The 20279-nt window shown below is 36.1% G+C and overlaps 2 protein-coding genes across 2 annotated transcripts; both read right to left on the reverse strand.

Annotated features, from left to right (window-relative positions):
* Positions 1-11623: 11623 nt before the first annotated feature.
* Positions 11624-16516, reverse strand: LOC131425976 (uncharacterized). Its single transcript, XM_058588320.1, has 2 exons — positions 16369-16516; positions 11624-16279 (listed from the first exon to the last, which is right to left on the reverse strand). Exon 2 carries the CDS (start codon positions 16252-16254, stop codon positions 11998-12000), a length of 4257 nt encoding a protein of 1418 aa, XP_058444303.1. The 5' UTR covers positions 16255-16279; positions 16369-16516; the 3' UTR covers positions 11624-11997.
* Positions 16517-17278: 762 nt separating this feature from the next.
* Positions 17279-19513, reverse strand: LOC131425355 (uncharacterized). The gene is made up of 6 exons (XM_058587183.1): positions 19232-19513; positions 18764-19171; positions 18379-18711; positions 18017-18317; positions 17525-17950; positions 17279-17470 (listed from the first exon to the last, which is right to left on the reverse strand). The coding sequence occupies exons 1-6, from the start codon at positions 19451-19453 to the stop codon at positions 17343-17345; spliced, it is 1818 nt and encodes a 605-aa protein (XP_058443166.1). The 5' UTR covers positions 19454-19513; the 3' UTR covers positions 17279-17342.
* Between the last annotated feature and the right edge of the window lie 766 nt (positions 19514-20279).

Here is a 20279-nt window from a genome sequence, read left to right on the forward strand (position 1 = left end):
CTGACGACTCTGACTGGCAGCCTTCTCTGTAGGAGGGATTTCTCGAAACCGTGTACGGATACCGTCGGTACCGGACCGGTTCCGGGCTATAGTGGGACCCCCGAGCATGTGTGTCAGTAGTATTGACCTGAAGTGGCAAAGATCTTAACCAAGGTTTTAACAGGTATTGTAATGGGATCGCAGCTCCAACCGGCTGTGAACACGCTGCGTCCGGTTGCCAGAAGTCACAGCGCCGCCAAAACACTGGGCTGACTTGGGCGGCCACGCAGTCTACCGCTACCTAGCGGTTATGGCCTCCTGATACCATTTCGTCAAATTGTTCTTGTTCTACTACGCTGCCATTTTGTGATAGCGGCAAAATGGATGCGCTACTATCAAGCAGCAGCAGCAACATCAGCTCGGTGTGCAAAGCAGCCCCCAGTCATTTTTTTTTTAGCGGAACCAAAGATGGCGAGCGATCGAGTTTGAGCCTACTGTGCAAACATGGCTGCCGTAAATGTTGCCCCATCATTGCAGGAGGGCACCACGGATCGGACATTTTGCCCGTAGTGGATGATTTTGACAGCTGTGTGGCGGTATCGCAACCGATAGAGGCATCCAAACCGACAAAGATGCCGTCCATTATTCTCAATCATACCGAAAATTGTACCAGGAACGCAGGTCAGCCGCATCCGTTTTGCGGGTTATTCAAACAACTACCGTGAGTGGCGGCAGTGCCGTGCTATCGCATCCAAAACTGTTGACTGAGCAGTCAGTGTTGGAGCACTGACTGGCACGTACGTACTGCATGACAGATGATGGCTGGTAGCTGACAAGTTTTTCTCACACGAGCCGAAGAGAAGTGCGCTAGCCGGTTGAGTGGAGGAGCGCCCCGAGTGCGAGATGAAAGAAAAATTAGCAAACAAAACAAAAAACACTTTATTCTCGTTCGTCGAGAACAGGGAAGCAGACCAACGGTGGTTGCGTGTACTGACACAGGTCTGATAGGAGGTGTACCGAATAGAGCGTCGGTAGGAATAATTCATATATTAGGGTAGCACTGGACTTTCACTACGATCGATTAATCATGAAAACAATTTTATATTGAGTTATTCCGTTATGATTTCTAATGAGACTAGGATAGCGGTACTTTTAACGTGTTGAAACATACACAGAAACATTGACATCAATAGTACTTTAAAATAGACATCAGTTGAATCGAAAATCTGATATAAAAGCACAATCGGTGTAAAATAAAATTGGAATTCATTTGTTTTTAAATGAACAAGACAGTATATTTCAAAAACCACTCTATCTTGCTTTCAAAGTATAAGGAAATATTAAGAACTGTAAAGTAATAAGAAATTTGAAGTATAGTCACAAACTATGTTCATTTGTGTATGATAAAGTTTAGCAAAACATTATCTATAATAAACACCGATGGTTTATAGGATTATAGTAATGAAAAGGTATGTATGTTTATTAGAAATAGTAAAGAAATAGACTTTAGTACATAATTAATATGTTCTATAGTTGCACTATTTATATACCATTTAATTCCACTATTTCACTGTCACGTTATTACACTTTCACAAAGTCACTATACTTTAAAGAAGCATAACAAACGTTACAATACAGGTACGCGTATTTTGGAATGTTATTTACATCCTTCTTCAGTGTATCGGTTTTATAAGTTTGTTTTAACTTATACAAACTACATGAATACTTAAATAGTGCAACTATTGAATATATTCCGCTAATAGCTCCAGGTAAAAATAGTGAATATGTTCTAGTTTCGTGTCCGAACAAATTATTATTTTGAATTTTCAAATACGAGTATGAAACTGAATTTGGTAATACTGATTATTTAATGATTAAAAAGTGGGTGGGTAACGTCAGAGGCATGACTGGATATCGAGAATACGAATAATACTAACACGTTTCTTCATACTATCTAAAATCGTTCTCATAAGTTGATATATTATTGTGAGAGATCGTCAAGGTTTCATTTCTTCAGTCCAGAATTGTAACGGTACACTTATACAAAAGTACGACGAACTCACGACACACTTATTTTAACACAAATAATAAGAATGTGTCGAAACGAAGTGTCAAATTCCCCCAGAAGGAATGTAATATCAAGGCATAATATGAAACATTTTAGAAAACTATAGTTATTGAATTATTTGTGGTTATTTCATACTAATGAAAATTTAATTATAAAATGCCGTGTCATATTTCCGATAGCATGGAGACAAAATTTAGTTGTTGGGTGAAGTACAACAAATGATATTCACGATTAAGTTCTACCCATTCATGTACAGGGTAAAATTGATTACAATATCTTCGCTCCGGCTCTAAGAATGTGGATCAATTCGCGAATTTTTTTTAACTTTTGACAGTCTGGTAGTAATTTTCATCGAGTAGTTATATTGAACTAAAATCAAATACAAATTATAATACGGAATACTTCGACAAATTTTCAAGGACACATTTTACATCGTGCGGTACACTGTCATAATACACTGTCAGAGTGACAATGTACTTTAACGAGTTTTCTATAAAACTAGCAACACTGAAGGGTAAGAACAAGTTCACCATAGTTACTGTTTATTATAGTGAAAAATAAATAAATAAACAGTTTTTATCTGATAATCAAGATCACAAGCGAAATGTAAGTTAAACAATAATCTAGAATGGTTAAGCCACCATGAATATACTACTAGCTGTATTGATATTTGTAGATTCGTGGGTGTTTGTGTTCATTTTTCATCTTTTGTGCTAGTGCCGGTGATATTTAGACTGATTGTTGCAGTTTAATACAGCAAGGATAAACAAAAACAAACACATTTTCAAACTATCGCAATGAAAGGGAGTAATTTGCTAGGCTTACTTGTTCAGGCTGTGAACCAAACATTGGCTATTCGTTTGTATGGGACTTAGGGGTATTATTATTTGTATTCGCTAAAACTGCGGCTCTTTTAAAAGTTTGACGTGGAATTACACAGATATTATACACGCAGAGAAAAAAGTTGTAAAAATAACTTGTTTCGGGTTTCACACAACGAATTTTTTTATTGAAATAGTGACAATAGAAAATCTGGTTTGATATAGCAAATATTGATTCTAGAAACTACAAAACTTGACAATTAATTTTTCTCAGCGGATTAGTTTGTTTCAAACGACGTTTTGATAAAACTAACAAATATTTTACTTGAGCGTTCCTGTCAATTTCTCGACAAACAATTTCACGATAAATTCAATTTGAAAAATTAGTTTTACATTAACGAACTTTAGATGAAGTTAATAATTTTTCCGCTTTAAATTCACAAACCTTTTAGTTGAAATAAATTTCCTTGTGCCTAGTTATTTCAACTAATGCTTTTATTTTTTTTTTGAAATCATTCATTTTTGTTTGTTTTTGAGAACAAAATGATTTCGTTTAAACATATTTACAAGGTAGATTTTGATACCACTTTTATTTTAATTTAAATTCGTTTTCAAATTTCTGAAAATCATTTTTTGAATTGATTTTTTTCTACATTTAACCGTTCTGTCGCAAGTTGATCGATTTATTCCCATGCCACAATCAAATCCAGTTTATTTGTTTAATTGTTGTAGCATCCAACGATTCGGTGCTCCATCAGTCCGGTCAAGGTAGAGATCCTGCATCAAGTATTGTTTTTTTCTTGAAAATTTGTTATGTAATGTTGTGCAATTTTCCAACATATTCTTAAATATCAATACAATTCAATCGTATGTATGGTTGAAACGAGGAAATGAAATTTTACTTAGAAAACGCGTACAAACTTTTTCGCCGCACAAAAAATGCTGTGATTTATTCACGCGAAAAGAAATCGCTCTGATTTATAAGAAATAAAACCGTAAACGGTTCATTCAAACAGTAAACTTAGTTGTATCATTTAACAAATATGGTCTTTGATAAATTGAATCTATTTTTTTCTTGGCACAAAGATATATCAGAATCGAATCAACGTGAACATTTCGATAATATCAAATCAACTTTGGTTGACACATAATAAATAGTTAGTTTTTCGTTCTCTTCCGTAACATCACCATCATCGCCCACCAAAGACCGCTCCAGTCGAAACCCAGCATGCGGGCCTACTCAATTCATCGACCACTGCGATCGCCAGCTGAAAGCTGGATTTACGAGAACCCGACATGACATAGTCTAATGATACTATTCTAGTTTTAAGTTAGTCGTTAGTTAAGATTAGAAAATACCCTTGGCATCTTAGAGTTTAAGCAATATGCCTAAAATTATATAACATTATTGAATAAAAAAAATAATTAGTTTATTGCTACAAAAAATTCAGCATGAACAAATATATTTTTCGTTTGGTTAAGCCAAAATTTTGATTCAAATCAAATAAAGATCGTTGTTGATGTTGAAGGGAGAATTGGGTCAAAACAATCATATTCTAGTTTGAAATAAACATAAATCAAATTCAAAAATCTACTAACTGTTTTGTTATTTTAAACATGCCCCATTTCTCTGCGTGTACAGAGAACATACACGGAGAGAAAAATATTGTAAATGTAACTAAATTTGGTTTTAATGCAACGATCTATTTTATTAAAGTATTGACAAAAGAAAATTTGGTTTACCATTGCAAATATTGTTGCTTGAAATAGATATTCGATTTTTCTCAGTGGATTAGTTTGTTTCAATAAATAATTTGATAAAACTAACAAATGTTTCACTAGTGCGTTCCTGTCAAGTTCTGAACAAAAGAGTTTCATAGTAAATTCAGTCTGCAAAATCAGTTTAAAATGAACAGGCCCGTACCCAGGATTTTATTTCGGGAGAGGCCCGAAGATTAAAAAATAATGTTATTGAAAATTGCTCATGTACCTAATTCTCGGTGTGCCTTTTACAGCTGTTCTTGACATACACTTTAAACTCTTCCACTGGAACTGATATTGTATTACATTTCATTACGTTTACTGTCTTGTTATTTCTGTAACACATGTCTGAGACATTCTAAATAACTATATGTTTTTCATTTCAAGAGGGGCCATGGCCCCTTGCCCCCCCCTTCTGGGTACGTGACTGAAAATGAACAATCTTTAGATAAAGCAAATATTTGTAGGGCTTTGAATTTATAAATTTGAGGGTTGAAATAATTGGTAAGATTTAATCCTAAAATGATAAGAATTTTTACTAACGCTTTTGTTTGTTCAAATCTTATATTTTGTTTGGCTTCTAAGAATAAAATGATTTCCTTCTAAATAATTTGGAGAGTTGTTTTTGATACAGTTTTTCTTCGCTTCATATATATTTTAGCAATTCCTAGTACTCACATTTGTAAAAATCCAATTAATTACATACCAAAACTAAGTCCTTGTATATTACTTTCTATAGTGGCCAATCTCTTGGTGCCCTTGCAGTCCAATCAAGATAGAGAAATATTCATGATTAATACTTATGCTTGGATTGTTGAAAAATCCCAAGAAAACTGAAAAAGAAGATATAATTTCACTTTTTGGAATGCGTATAAACTTTTCTGTTCATTCACGGCAGACAAAATTTCCCTGATTTATTTCTTATAAAACTGATACGGTTCATTTTAACAATAATCTTTGTTGTAACATTATACAAATAAGATCATAGATAAAATAAATCAAACTTTATCTTAACATAAAAGTAAAGCAGAATTGAATTAATATAGATATTTCCAATATAATCAAATTGTGTTTTAGTTTTTACATATTTTTTCTCTGTGTGAACTTGTAGAAAATGGTCTTACAAAACTTGAAAACAAAATGAATTAGAATGTTCGGAAAAAATTACAGGACACTATTTTAAACTGTTTGATTATTCTTTTTTGCCATGCAGAATTTTTTGTCACTGTAAAAGAATATAAGAGCAACCCACATATTATTATTCGATAGATAGCAATACTTTTCCATTAGGCCGCCACCCCGGCATGATGAATTAAAAAAACCGCTTTAAAATCAAACCTCTCGCCAACCATTTGATCCTGTTCCATTCGAATGAAACGAATTTGCTAAGTTTTATTTGAAAATTTAAAATATTTTAAATTTAAATCGACCGACCAACCGCGCACTGGCTCCACGTAGGTTTTGTTCCGTTCGTTCCTGGTGCTTTTTTGTTATTGCAAGTGTCGTCGTCGCTGTTGACGGGATCTCCCGCTGTTTTCGACCGACATACGCGAAATATTAAATATCTTTTCGTTTCAACAGGAGAGCAGTACTTTTTGGCGCGCGCGCGCGTGTAGCGTAGCTAATTTAAAACACCGTACCGTCACTGTCGGCGGTTTCGACCGCTAGGAAAAGCTGCGCTCCTGTTGCATTCTGTGACGAAAACTACTTGTTAATGTTTTTAAAGGATTTCGCGACTCTACCGCGGCCGGTGCTTTATGGGGTACATACATTTTGCGTGGGATTTACGAGTGTTTGCTTCTTGTTGCTTGGCGACGACACACCACAACTCGAATGTCACACGAGGCGTGCCAAGTAGAATTGCCGCCGCAGGTTGGATGCACTCTTGGCGGTCGGTGCTACAGCGGCCGACGAAATAGTTGCAATTGATCCCGGCGTCGTCGTCGTCGTTGTCATCGTTCGTGTGTTGTCTCGCATCCAACGAAACCAATCAACCGCGAAAAAAAACAAAGAATCTCAACTCCAATCGAAGCTCGATGTTTTCTCACCATTGTGCGGCGACGACCATCATCGAGATTGGAAGGGACAATTTCCCGTAATGGGTTTTTTCGAACGGCCGAAGAAGGGCCAAGGCGGGGGCGACGAAAACCAATTTAATCAATATATTGGAATTGATAGGGAATGGAGATTTAAAGCCATCGACTCGTTCGATTTCCAACAGGGGTTCAGGAATTCGGCCCGGCAAAACTGTTCGATCGATTTGGCGCTAACACCGGAGCCGTTGCCAACGCACCACCAGAAAACGACGGCTCACTTCGATGTTCGATAACACCGGTAGACCGTCCCAAACCATCGGCATCTTCGTTCATGCTCGAGTGAACCGCAGGCGTACACACGCACCGAATTGCCAGTTCGATTTGCTTTCTTTTTTTCAAATTTATTATTCTATCACCACCATCATTCCTTCTTCCCGCTTCTTCATAGTGGAAGGATGTGTTGACCTCCTCGCGCGGGGAACAGTCCACACACTACACACCATTGGAGCTCGGTACAACCGTTGCTGGAACAGGCAAATTTCGGTACCTAGGCAACAACGCTAGCCCGAACCGAACCCCGTTGCCCGACGGCCATGTTTTGGCGGGGGTCTCTTCGAAAAAAAAAATCACACTGCCATCGCTACGGTGCTTCCCGGTTCTTCGCTCCCCTTACAAAGTTGGGATGGGTTCGAAACTCTGCGCAGTTGTGCGCGGTGTTCAAACTCGATCTGGTGATGCCTCCTCGCTCTAATAAAGCATGCTCTGTGTGACTGTGTGTGCGTGCGTGTTTGTTTTGATTATCATTCCATCGTACCCTTTCGTTTAGCGTTTTGACTTGCAAGTGTGTAATTATAAACAGCATCATCATCCAAACCGACGGATGGAGCTCGGTGTTCCACCGTTAGCACTTGGGCTCCTATTACTCGGTTTGACAGCGGGGAGCACTGCAGTTAGCCAGAGTAGCGCTCCAGGGCTTACTCAAACCGCACAGTGCCGAGATAACTCGGAGCGCTAGGTTAGCTCGTCTGGTGCTCGGAGTTGTTGGAATCGTTTTAAAAGTTCTTATATTCAACAGAATCGAAATCTTGAGGAAAGTGAAATAAAAGCAACTAATTTTGACGCAAGATGAGATCCGCTGGAATTTGTGTATTGGTATTCGATCAGTAATCAAACAGTTGTTTAAAAAAAAAAAAAGAATGAATCTAACATTAGATTTTTTATCGTGACGACACAAATTAACAAGTATTCATCCTTGACAGTTCAGCGGTACTGTTTACAAACAAGCTTAAACAGAAATCGAAGAACACATCTTAAACAATCATCTTTACACTTTGCAACTAGTCACTTTTATTTGATAAATCTCAAAAGCAAACCGTATTCAATCGTGAACAAATGTTTTAAAACTTTATTTAGGCGATACGGACCGTAAGTGGTCTGATCCAATTTGTCAATAAACAAAAAAAATCTCTGTTTACAAACAGTATTGCTGAACTGTCAAAATGTGTTCATCCGATTGAGGTTAGCAGTGACGATAAAAAAGCTAATTGACAGTAAAGTTTTTCAAACATCGATGAATGTTTCGACTTTGGTTTCAAATCCGGGTTTAACCCGGGTTGGCGGTTCAATGCATAGGGTACTGGTCTTACAAACCAGTTGTCGTATGTTCGAACCCCGACCTGGAAGGATTCGTAGTGTCAGTAGAATCGTAGCACCAGCCATGCAATGGTTCTGTACACACTGAATCGGCTTCGAAATCTGTTTAAACAGAAAGTCAAATTCCACTACAGGAATATAATACCTAAGCTTTGCTTTTTTCAAATCCCATTTAGAAATTATCGTATATCAGATCAATTTGTGATAAATCGGTTTATCTTTAACATGCAATTTTGTCCACTTTTCCTCGATATTCACTAAATAAATCACGAAATAAAAAGAGTTTCGCACTTTTTCAATTTGTTTGTACTTCTATGCTCCCTGAGTGAATTATGAAATTACGCCCTAGCGCATTTTTCGTGCAATTGGCTGATTCCCGCGACTAAGACAAATCTGCGGGTAATTTTACCGTCTCATTTACTACCAATGAACTGCCGATGAATCAAGTTCACCTTTTGACAGCTATCAGTGGTTTGTTTACATATCTATTAACACGTATTTAAATTAGAATGAACGAAATGAACACATAAACAAACCACTGATAGCTGTCTAAATTGCAAGTCGCCTTACACTCAACAGATTCATACATAAATCGCTTCTTGATGCTGGAAACACATACAGGGCAATCTTTTTAGTTATTTTCACTGTGGAATACGTTTTGAACAGGCACTTTTTCGACATTTTTTTCAATTTTTAACTTGCAGTCGCAAAACAAAACAAGTACACGGCAACTGTCAAAGATGAACTTGATTCATCGGCAGTTCATTTGTGTCGTCATCGTGCAAAACCTAATAAACTGCCGATGAATAAAGTTCATCTTTTGTCAGTGGTTCGTTTACGTATCTATTAACGCGTATTCAAATTAGAAATAACGCAATAAATACATAAACAAACCACTGGTAGCTGTCAAAATTGATTCATTTTGTTCTTTTTTGTGGGGTTATGTCATGTTCGTGCAAAACCTCGTAACGATTTTTTATCGTGACGTCACAAATGAACATCCTTGACAGTTCAGCGGTACTGTTTACAAACAAGCTTAAACAAAAATCGAAGAACACATCTCAAACAATCATCTTAACACTTTGCAACTAGTGACTTTCATTTGATAAATCTCAAAAACAAACCATGTCCCATCGTGAGCAAATGTTTTAATACTTTATTTAGGCGATATGGACCGTAAATGCTTTCATCCAATTTGTCAACAGACAAACAAAAACATCAATGTTTACAAACAGTACTGCTGAACTGTCAAAATGTGTTCATTTGATTGAGGTTAGCAGTGATGGTAAAAAACCTAATAGTTCCTTGTATTACTAAAATTGAGACTTTTGCAGAACCCGAATGTTTAGGCAAAATTGCAGGATTTTGAAACATTTATTCATACACGCAGAGAAAAATATTGTGAAAATAACCATATTTGAGTTTTACACAACGAATTTGTTTTAGTGGAATAGTGACCAAAAAAAATCTGGTTTCATATTGCAAATATTGCTGCTTGTAACTACAAAATGGTTAATTTATCTCAGTAGATTAGTTTGTTTCATTCAATATTTTGACAAAAATAACAAATATTTTACTGGTGTGTTCCTGTCAATTTCTTGTTAAATAATTTTACAGTAAATTCAATTTGAAAAATTAGTTTTAAATGAACGAACTCTAGTTTAAGTTAATTATTTTCAAATTTACAAATATTACATACTTTTTAGTTGAAATAAATGAACTTCAATTTAGCTATTTCAAATTAACGCTTTGGTTTGTTATAATCACATATTTTTGTTTGTTTTTTTAAGAATGAAATGGATTTCTTTTAAATAAATTTGCAATGTAATTTTTGATATTACTTTTATTTCGATTAATGCTCGTTTTCAAATTTTAAAAAATTTTCTCATGCCACATTGAAGCCCGGGTAATTTAATTAGTATCCAATGTTTTGGTCTCTGAATCAAGTAATTGTTTTGTGAAAAAATGTGTTATGTAATGTAATGAAATTTTCAAGAATATTATAAATTATCAATACATACGCTTGTATTGTTTAAAGCCCCTATAGAATGAAAGAAGCAAGTTGGACTCAAAACTATTACAATTCATTCGTCATATTAATTTATGGCTATACGAACTATTTTAGGTTATGCTGGTTCCTGAATACCGGCTCTAGAAGTACCGTAAATAACCGTAAACTCTAAAGTGTAACTTACTTCGACATCTCATGGAATGTTCAATTGATTGTCACACGTTTAAATTCAAATTCGATCCGGTAATGTCGGAATGACTGAAATCTCAAACTACGTCTTAAAACGACGGTCATTCAAATAATGTCCTGCGAACTAAAACACCGAAGAATATTCATGCAAAAAACACATGCGGATTGATAAAAAAATGTATCATCTCACTGCTAGGTGGATTAGGCACGTTTTTCTCTAAGCACCCTTTCACCGGAACCGAAAGTTGGATTTGAAAAAAATATCGGAATATTCCTATGGGTATTGAAGACCTTTTCATTTTATAATTTTTCATTTTATAATTGACTTCAATATTACGAATTTCGCACTAAATCATATTCTCAGGTGGTTTATCTTAAAATTTCACATTGCATACTTTGTTTTTCCAAAATTGATCTAGACTGTCTTTTAAAAACGGGCGAAGTGTTTTTTAGCCATTTTTTTATTTCAAATAGCTGATGAAAACTGACAAAACATACAAAAAAGTATTATACAATTGATTTTCACAAGATCAATCAATTTCACTGAAAAAGAATTGATTTCATAAATCAACTAACAAAAAGAAACCTGTTTTAATCCACCTAGAGGTGTAATGATGCCTTTCTCATTTTTATTTTCTCCTGTATATTACAGCAGAAATTCCCCGAAATACTACAATTTAAAAAAAGTTCAGAAAATAGTTTTGAAGATTTCTGTTGTATTTGAATTTAAGTTAGTGAAAATCTATTCAATCATGTGAGAAAGTGAAGTGAGCTCCATTTTATCATATTTCATTATTATTGTCGGTACTTCCGAAATCGAAAACTGGATATCGGCATAGTGACATTCGGTTCATTCAACCATTCACTAATATGACCTACACGTTTTTTCACGATTCTCTATGATGATTTGAATTTCGGATTTTAATAAAATTCAGCAAATCATTTACGGGACTATCAATGGTTTATTTGGTTACAGACTCTCATGGTCTGGAAACTCTAGCCAATATAAAGAGGTAGCTTATGAACAAAGTATTCCTGAAATTGACGTTTTCATACCGAATGAAAATTTGGATTATTCTTATGGTTATTCCGCATTTTTGGGGCATATCACCTTGCAATTCCGGAAGCGACATACAGACAGTTTTCGTACTCCAGGAACTGATTCGACCCTCGACCTTCCAGGCCTTGGTACAAAAGTCGATTTTCATTTTCATGGGTTTGATTGGTGCAGTATTTGGTTTACTGGGCGTAAGTGAGACGTATGGACATTAACAAAGAAAAACGCGTTTTTACATTCGTGATTCAAATTAACTTTATTCCCAGGAACATTTTCATCTTTATTTTCAATATTATTTCAGTACTAGATGGATGACGTTCTTTTTCATGCATAGAACCTAATGTGGCGTGGTTTTCCTTACTCGGTACGTACTCGCTTTAAAAATAATTGTTCTATTTTTGGGCGTAGCAAAATCCGTTCGTTTAAAACTTAAATGTATTCACAAATGTTCGCAAAACCTCTTTTTGTTCAATTAGTTCAGCGTGCTCACTTGGTAAGGATTTTAAGTCGTTCTGAATCGCATTTTCTCTTTCTTTAATCAATTCATCGTACGAATTTTTGGCATTCGAAATAATCATTTCGTAGCTTCCTTTGTTCCCGCGCCTGGCAGTCAGTCCCTTGTTTCGGGTCTCCTTAATGGTATCGTAGGTAAAAAATGCTTGAATCACGTGCACTCCCCCGTTTCTTTCTACGATCTCACTGAATTTGTAGTCAAGTCCTGCAGCCATCGTCCAAAATACCACGGTCACAATTCCTGCACCACCGATCTCATCAATAATCCGTTGCTTCTCTTCATTGGGTGTTCTTTCGGACAGAAAGTTAATCCGAATGAAATCCTTCCCGTATTTGTTTGCGAAACTTTCCATTTTACTTTGCCAATCGAAAACTATTATAACCGAACGATGGGAATCGATAACATAGCGAGCGATGTTGAAAATTTTGTCTAAGTAAAGACTTCCGTCGATCCCCTTATAAAAGTTTGCCCTCTTATCGAATTGAAGTTTTGAGCAACCGAAAACAGAGGGCATTTTAGTAAATTCCTTGATGTCGCAAAACTGTTCGAGGTAATTAATTTGATCTTTGAAAAACTTTTCCCCAAATACCCCGAAAACGAGAGGGAAGTCGCTGAGTGCTGTGATGAATTTCGATATAGGTAATTCCATCATTAAAAATCCATAATTAATTTTATCTCCGGTTTTCGTTGAAGTTCGCGATTTCTCATTAGCTAAATAGTGGAATGTCTCAAAATAACTATTCAGACGCTCCCATTTGTGATTTTTGTGCACTCCTCCAGCATCGCGAATCATGTCAGCTAAATGGGTATCGAACAACTTTCGATTTGTGAAAGACATTTCCTTATTGTCATCTGAGATCCATTTAAATTCACCTGGCAGTGACAAAAAAGTCTTCCATCTATTTTTTTCTGGGAACTCGGATGATTCAATATACTCATATATACAATTCTTGATGGCGTTTTCCACAGTTGATTTGATTGTTAAATTCCATATTTTAGTTTGAATTTTATCGAGTCCTGGTAGTATGATAATAAAATGTTGGTTGTAGGAAATATGACTCCAAAACACATTTATATCATCAATCAAAAGCACGGAATTATCTAAGGATCCTGTCATCAGTCGCTCAGGTGAATTCTCCGCGAATCCCGAAGAAAGGACACGTGTACCATTTAATAGTACGGCATTAGACTCATTAAAATCCTTAGCAGTGCTATAGCTAATACTGTTTTCGACATCCAAAACATTAAATACTCGATTCAGTTCAGCTCGATTTCTTTCTTCTTGATATTCGTTGCAGCAAAGCACACGCACTGAGTGCCCCGTCAACGCCAACAAAATGGCGATCAGTCGAATAATCAACGTTTTGCCTTCTCCTGGAGGAATCTCCGAAAAATGTTTAGATACTCCTGTTCCAGGATCGTCAACTCCTAGCATCCTCAGAATACACAAAATCTGAAAACCGTGCAGTCCGTGAGCTTCTGCCAGATTTGGGATTTCTACCGTTTTAGGTGTTGAAGTAAACCACAAAGCTGCGATTCCAGCAAGGATTTTCGGGAGCTCGACCTGCTTAAATTGAGCATCCCAAGAATTAAAATGACGAATGTTTGTTGCTTTTAATTTCTTTGCTATTTGAGCGACTCTGCTTTCCATTTCCAAAGACATGCTCTGCTGAAACTGTTCTGAATATCTATGGAATGCTTTTCGAATTGATTGCTTGTCGTGGAAATTATCGAATCCAGCAAATGCCAAAATTAAATCCTTTTCAATGCTAATCCAAGTGTCAATTCGAAACAACTCAAAACCATTTGCAGATTTATTTTCTATAAAGTTGCTGTTTAGTAATTCCACATTAGCTGCTAGAAAATGGTTGAAAGAATCGTGTTCCAGTGAATTGCAAAAATCCTCCGATTTCATCAGCCATTTTGTGAACGTTGAAATCAAAGTTATTGTGGTCGTGATTTGATCTGATGCTGAAAGATCGAGTCCTGATGACCACTGTTTCGGATTTAGCTGTTGCATGATAAGAGAAAGACACGATTTCATAATGAGAATCATTTGGGGCTCAGGAATTTCAACTTCGCTATGAAATATTTTCATCATCTGAACGAACTTCAACGGATTTAACACGCGGAATGTGTCCGGAAAGCGTTCTTGGTTCAATGATTCGATCAACTTCCATGGAATCATATTTTGCATCTCAACCCCGGAAATGGTTTTTACGATCCAATCAAATGACAGAGCATCGAGTTGAAGCACAAAAGCATTGTATGTTTTGAAAAACTCCAAAATCAATTCAAATTCCTCACTTTTCTCCAAAACCATCTTCACGACATCCAACAATTTTTGCGCGAGTTCGTTCATCTCTGGAAGATCAATTTTAGAAGAAAACTTTGCAATTATATCCTTCCTATAATTCCAAAATAAAATAAAAACGTCGACCATTTCGTGGAATCGATTCGTATTTGAAGAGCCAAACGACATTTCTGGAATGAGTAGATGAAGTTGTTTTTGCAGTATTTTCCTGTTGACCTTCAAATTGTCTTCTTCGTCCTTCTCCACAAGTTCAAGGGTACAAGCAATGAAGTCCACCAAAGCATGACTCACGACTCGAACGAACTCTAGCTCATCTTGATTTACGTTTCGAACTAATGAAACATATTTTTGAAGAATTTTTTCATAAGCTTTCAGTTGATTTCTGGTCGCAATCGAAGACAGAGCATCATCCAACAAACAGCACCAAATGAACGAGTCCTGCATGGTTTGACTAGGATCAATCGCTAGATTGCAGTTTTCGGAGCTCACAAAAAGCTTTAATTTGTATTCGAATGATTTGCAGTCAGTGTTTGAACCAGGCTCAAAATGGTTCAGCAGTTTGAAAATGAACAAATATTCGTGTTCCAAACATTTTCCTGAATTACCTTTGATTTTCCAGGTTATCTCGGATGTCGGATTCCAAAAGGTGTTGGTGTCAATTTGAATCAAATCTGAATACTTCATGTCCGAGTTTTTGACGATTTTTTGCAGGAGATCCTTCAGGCTTTTGCACAGAAGAACAAAAGTTGGATTGATTAATGATTGCTCTACACTAAATTCACTAATATCAAAACCATTCACATTAGCGGTGAAGCGACTTGCCAGGTTTTTCAAAGGTTTCTGGAAATCAACTCCATTCAAAATGTTTTCCACATCGGCAAGAATCCCAATATCTCTGCTGCTGATTAACATGATTCTTTCGGGTGAAACATTTTCCAAATCACTCGATAAATATCCTGGCACTTGTTCCAATAAACACTTTCTATGAACCTCACTTGCATTTGACTGAATCTGCTTCAGAGTTTCAAGCAATATCTGAAAATTCTTTTCCGACGGATTCGCAATGCACGGAAGAAGCTCATTTCTTCTTTTCAGAGAACATTCGACATCATACAACTTTGTCACTGTGTTGGTGAGCTGCACTGAAAAAGACCGACTTTTCATAATTTTCTCACACACACACTTATAATCTGACAGCTCGCAACTAACGTCATCGCCAAAAATGGTCTTCAATGAAATGCAGTCCATTGCGAAGCGACGATCGATTGCCGTTTTTGATCCCACATCTTTGAGAATATTCACGAAATCCGTTCGTAGCTGGTTTCGTTCCAAAAGAAGACCATCGAAATACACCTCCTCAATCCGAATCTGATCCAGTAGAACTTGCTTTGCCTGTTGAAAATCACGTGTTCCATCCAACAGTTCCGGTCTCGCGATCGTCACTCTTGCCAGTAGATCATCGTCCACCAACATCAGCCGACCTTCGCTATGGAGTTTTATTTCCAAGGATTCCAGTGTAAAACGGGCAGAAAAGTTGAGTTGGCTGATTTTCTTACAGGTTGACGTTTTCTTCTTGATGAATTCGTTGCCAGCCGGGGATCGAAATTTTCGCGCTTGACTAAGAGTAAAATCGGAACACCGCTGAGTGCTGGTTTCACATACATTGGAATCAGTGGACAAAATCCCGCTACGAAGATCCTGCGACATCGTTGTGCACCCAACTGAATTGCGGTTTTCTTCCAAATTTCCTCCACTTGATCTGTTCGGTTCCGTCATCGTTTGGGTTTCGTTCGAATCGGAAGCGTCAGCCGCACAATTTTTTTCCGCTTCATCATTCCTTACCGGTTCCATGACAGGAAAGTTTTCTCAGGAAAGGCTGAAAATCATTTCAAAATTTGATTACAAACGATTATTTTTACTAAGTAAAACAGCTTAGCTACGAACTAGCGTTTGAGTGATACTTACTTCTAAAAAAAAGTCCTTTTAGCAATGGGTTCTGACTCCTGCCAAACCGAGATGCACTTAATCGATGTTTTTAGTTTACTTCAATCCTTTGTGGTGACTGTTTGTAACTTCTAACTTCAGCCTTTCTACGATGGAGAATGAATTTTAAAATGCGTGCCTCAGCATAAATATTTCATGTTGGGTTTGTTTACCTATTGAAGGCGGTTTGGTCCAGGCGTTCTTCAATAGGTAAACAAACCCAACATAATGCATTTAAGCTGACGGTAGCAAACTCATTGTCCGTGTCTGCGATCGCAAAATGTTTGCCTGTTTCTTTTTATAAGTTACCTGTATCTGATCAAACTTTCTCCTTTACTTCCTTCCAGTCAACTCGTCTGGAATTTGATTTTGAATTCTGTACCATTTCCGAAAGGATTCAAAATCAGATGCAAAAAAACGACCCGAGTAGAAACCCTACGGATACGAGGATCAGTAATGTCATTATGACCAAGTAATTATGACTTTTAATGAACGTGTGAGAGTAGTACTGATGAAACTGGACACAATATCTGCGTCGATTGCACAACCAAGAGCACAGTTTATCATTTCGGTTTTTGCAGACATCCCGAGCAAAATAAAGTAGCAAAATAATAACATGTTTTGCTACTTTGTTTCAGTAACACAGTTTGTTATAATTAAGGATCCGTTAGTTGCTTAAATAACATAACTGATAACAAAAAACTCATGAAACTTATCAAAAAAATAACAAAAGTTAATACATCTGTAACAAAATAGGAACAATTTCAGATTTGCGTGTGATAACAAATTTTGCTAGAAACTTGTTACTTTATGCTATGATCAGTAACAGAAATATAACTTATTTTGTTTTTGGTTTAATATGTCAAATTTTGTTTCAAGTCAAACAATATAATTTTGTATTTCAATCCATTTATTAAAGTAATATTTCAACGCATATTATTTGTTATAATTCAACTTCAAAAATGTCCCATTTTGGCATAATATGCAATTACTCTTGCCATATGTCTTCCGGATTGTCTCGCAGATTCTTGTGCAGCAGTCGTTGGATCCATTCCAGTCAGTATTTTCCTTTCATAAAGGCGTTCTAAAACAGGTAAAAACATAAATGATTTTCTCATGCACACTTCAAAAATTTTACCTTTAACATAGTTGACCTTTTCTTTCTCAAGTGGTTCTTTCCCAGAACTATCGTTTGCCAAGGGCATATGAACTGATGAATTAGCATTGCTGACATCAATCGGTCGACCTGAAGGATTATTAGATGCTCTACCAGTTGCAGTTCTGCCGTGAAATCCCTGTGGCCAGAGTTCTTTCATTACAAGTTTAATGAAAATAAAATCACTATCTCCAGCGTGATTCGAGAGCTGAGTTAATTTATCCGCAGATGGATATCCGCGAACTGTCTTAAAATTGAAATTGTCTTCACTTGGCAATAGACGAGATGTTAATGCACATGCTAAACGGTTTGATTTTATGCGTAAATCACGATATGCTGTCGTAATCTTTGTTAAACGTTTTGTTAAACTTAGAATTTTTTTACTAAGTATCTTACAATTGACGCAACCTGAAATCGATTAAGTGAATAATCAAAAAATTAACCAATGATACTATAAAAAATGGGTTTAATAACCTTTTGAAGAGTAATCGCCAACGTTAGCCATATCGTCAGTTGAGGAATCTGTAAAGCTGTTGGTTGCTGGAGATACCCTATTACTTAAGGGGGTCAATATAGACTGCATACGATTTTTTTTCTTTGTGGTATCTCTAATGATTGTTCGAATTGTTTTAGACATAGGTAATTTAGAGCGAGAAACGAAATATTCGCCGTTGACATCATCCAATGACGTAAAGTCTGTATCCGAAGATTCTATTAATTTTGATTCTATTCTTGTAACAACTTTCGCATTATTGGTGACAGAAGAGTTGTTAATCTGCAAATATTCTACATGAAACTTAAAAAACTATAACTATTTTTCACTTAAATAAATTTACCGGTGGATGTTTTCCAACTACGTTAGCTGTCTTCATTTCTCTCAATAGATCTGAGTCACATATCGAATTCGTAATAGCTGATCGTCGCGAATTAACTGTGTTCAGTTTGGATTTTCCAGCAAATATGCCTTCAAACTGTTGATTTGCCTCTAAATTCATCACGGCCGTCTCTTTTATGTCGCTGGGATAATCAGAGTTCAGATATCGTTGACGCAGTTTATCTGATTTTACTGTAATATTTTTATTTACAGATTTAGTCGTTGGTTTTGCTTCAGTTGAAATATCAGTAGAATCAAAATCTTGAAGCCTCACCAAAGCGCTTTTAGAAAAACTCTGAACAAAACAAATGTTGTAAATGTTATGTATGGAAAGTTTTTTTACATACCTCCACTGAAGAACAGCGAATCAAGGTTTTCGTAATTTTAGAATTTCGATTAAATTCCGAATTTTGATTTGCAATGCATGGTGTGCATGAACAAATTTGTCTTTTCTTTCGTTGCCGTACTCTGCAAGACCTCTTTATGCCAGGTATATTACAATTTTGCGTTCTCCGTTCTTCCATTTCGCATTCTTCATCAGATTCTGAATGGTTATCGAGATATAGTTTGTCCAACTTCGACCTCTTTTTTGGTGAACATACACTTTCCTTTGAGCTATTTAAATCAGGTTGTTGCAAGCGAGCTCCACTTGATCGGGAGCCGGTAGCTGGTATAGGATGTTGACTTTCTGTTTGTTTTGGTTTCGGAGATCGTTTACTACAATCAGATTTTATGGTCGTTTTTCTTGGAAATTTCTGTAGAAATTAACAATACTTAGTATAACGAAGAAGTACAACAATAATTTTGTTACTAACCTGAGGGGAATCGCACTTTTCCGTTGCATCTGAAACATTGTGCTGATGAACATTCTGCGAAAAAGTGAGGTTATATAAAGTTGATAGTTTTTCGATAAAATTAAATATTTTTACCTCTTGCTCAGATCGAACTATTTCAGCGACAAATGCAATGTTGTCACGGTTCGATTTCAAACGCAGGCTTGTATTTTGCTTTACAACTCTTGTATTTTTCTTCTTCATGCTGCACCAGTTGAAAAACTAACCACGATAGGAAAACGTGACCGTTGTTTTTTCCGACAATTTTAATTATGCACGTTAAATTAAATATATAGAATTTTAAGTGAAATGTACTCTTCTTGAATTTCTGAATTTTAAAAATATTTGCTAACAATTAGTTATCCACAAAAAGGAGTTAAAAATATGATGTGTACAATCGAAATGTCGTAATTTTCTGCAAAAAAGAGGTACACTGAGATTTTTCATTTGCTTCTATGCGGATTTCCGAAGTTTTGCGATGCGTACCTTCCAGATAAAGGGAAGTGAGTAATATGACAGACATAATTGGAGGACGTGAATACGAATAAAAATGTTAATCGTTCGTATTTGTTGAATGTGTGAATTTCGCAACTTTTAGTACTTCCAGAATTGAAGCGGTGCATTTCTACTAAAGATTGAGTTATTGGCAACAAATATTTTCTATCATACAATTAAACAATGCGGAACGAACGAAGTCAAAAATAGCAACATACGGAATTTTGATGTCGATTATTTGCATATTTCAGTACAGAAATTATCAAAATACTGTACGGAATCTCTGACATCTAGAAGGGCCAAATTGTGTAGTTATCTATAATCTTAAACACTGTTCGGATATAAACGATAGCAAACACTGTTGCAAATTTTGCTTTAGAAAATTGCATAACGCTAATAAAATTCATCTAGATTTGCACTACACTGATAGTTCTAATCTCCGATTTGCAAAAAAACAATCTTTATAGTTCTTTAGATGACATTTGGAGCCATTAAAAGGGCTGATTTTGCATAATGTTCTTCATTGTTGTCCGAT

Source organism: Malaya genurostris, chromosome 1, assembly GCF_030247185.1.
Source record: "Malaya genurostris strain Urasoe2022 chromosome 1, Malgen_1.1, whole genome shotgun sequence".
Lineage (NCBI taxonomy): Eukaryota > Metazoa > Arthropoda > Insecta > Diptera > Culicidae > Malaya > Malaya genurostris.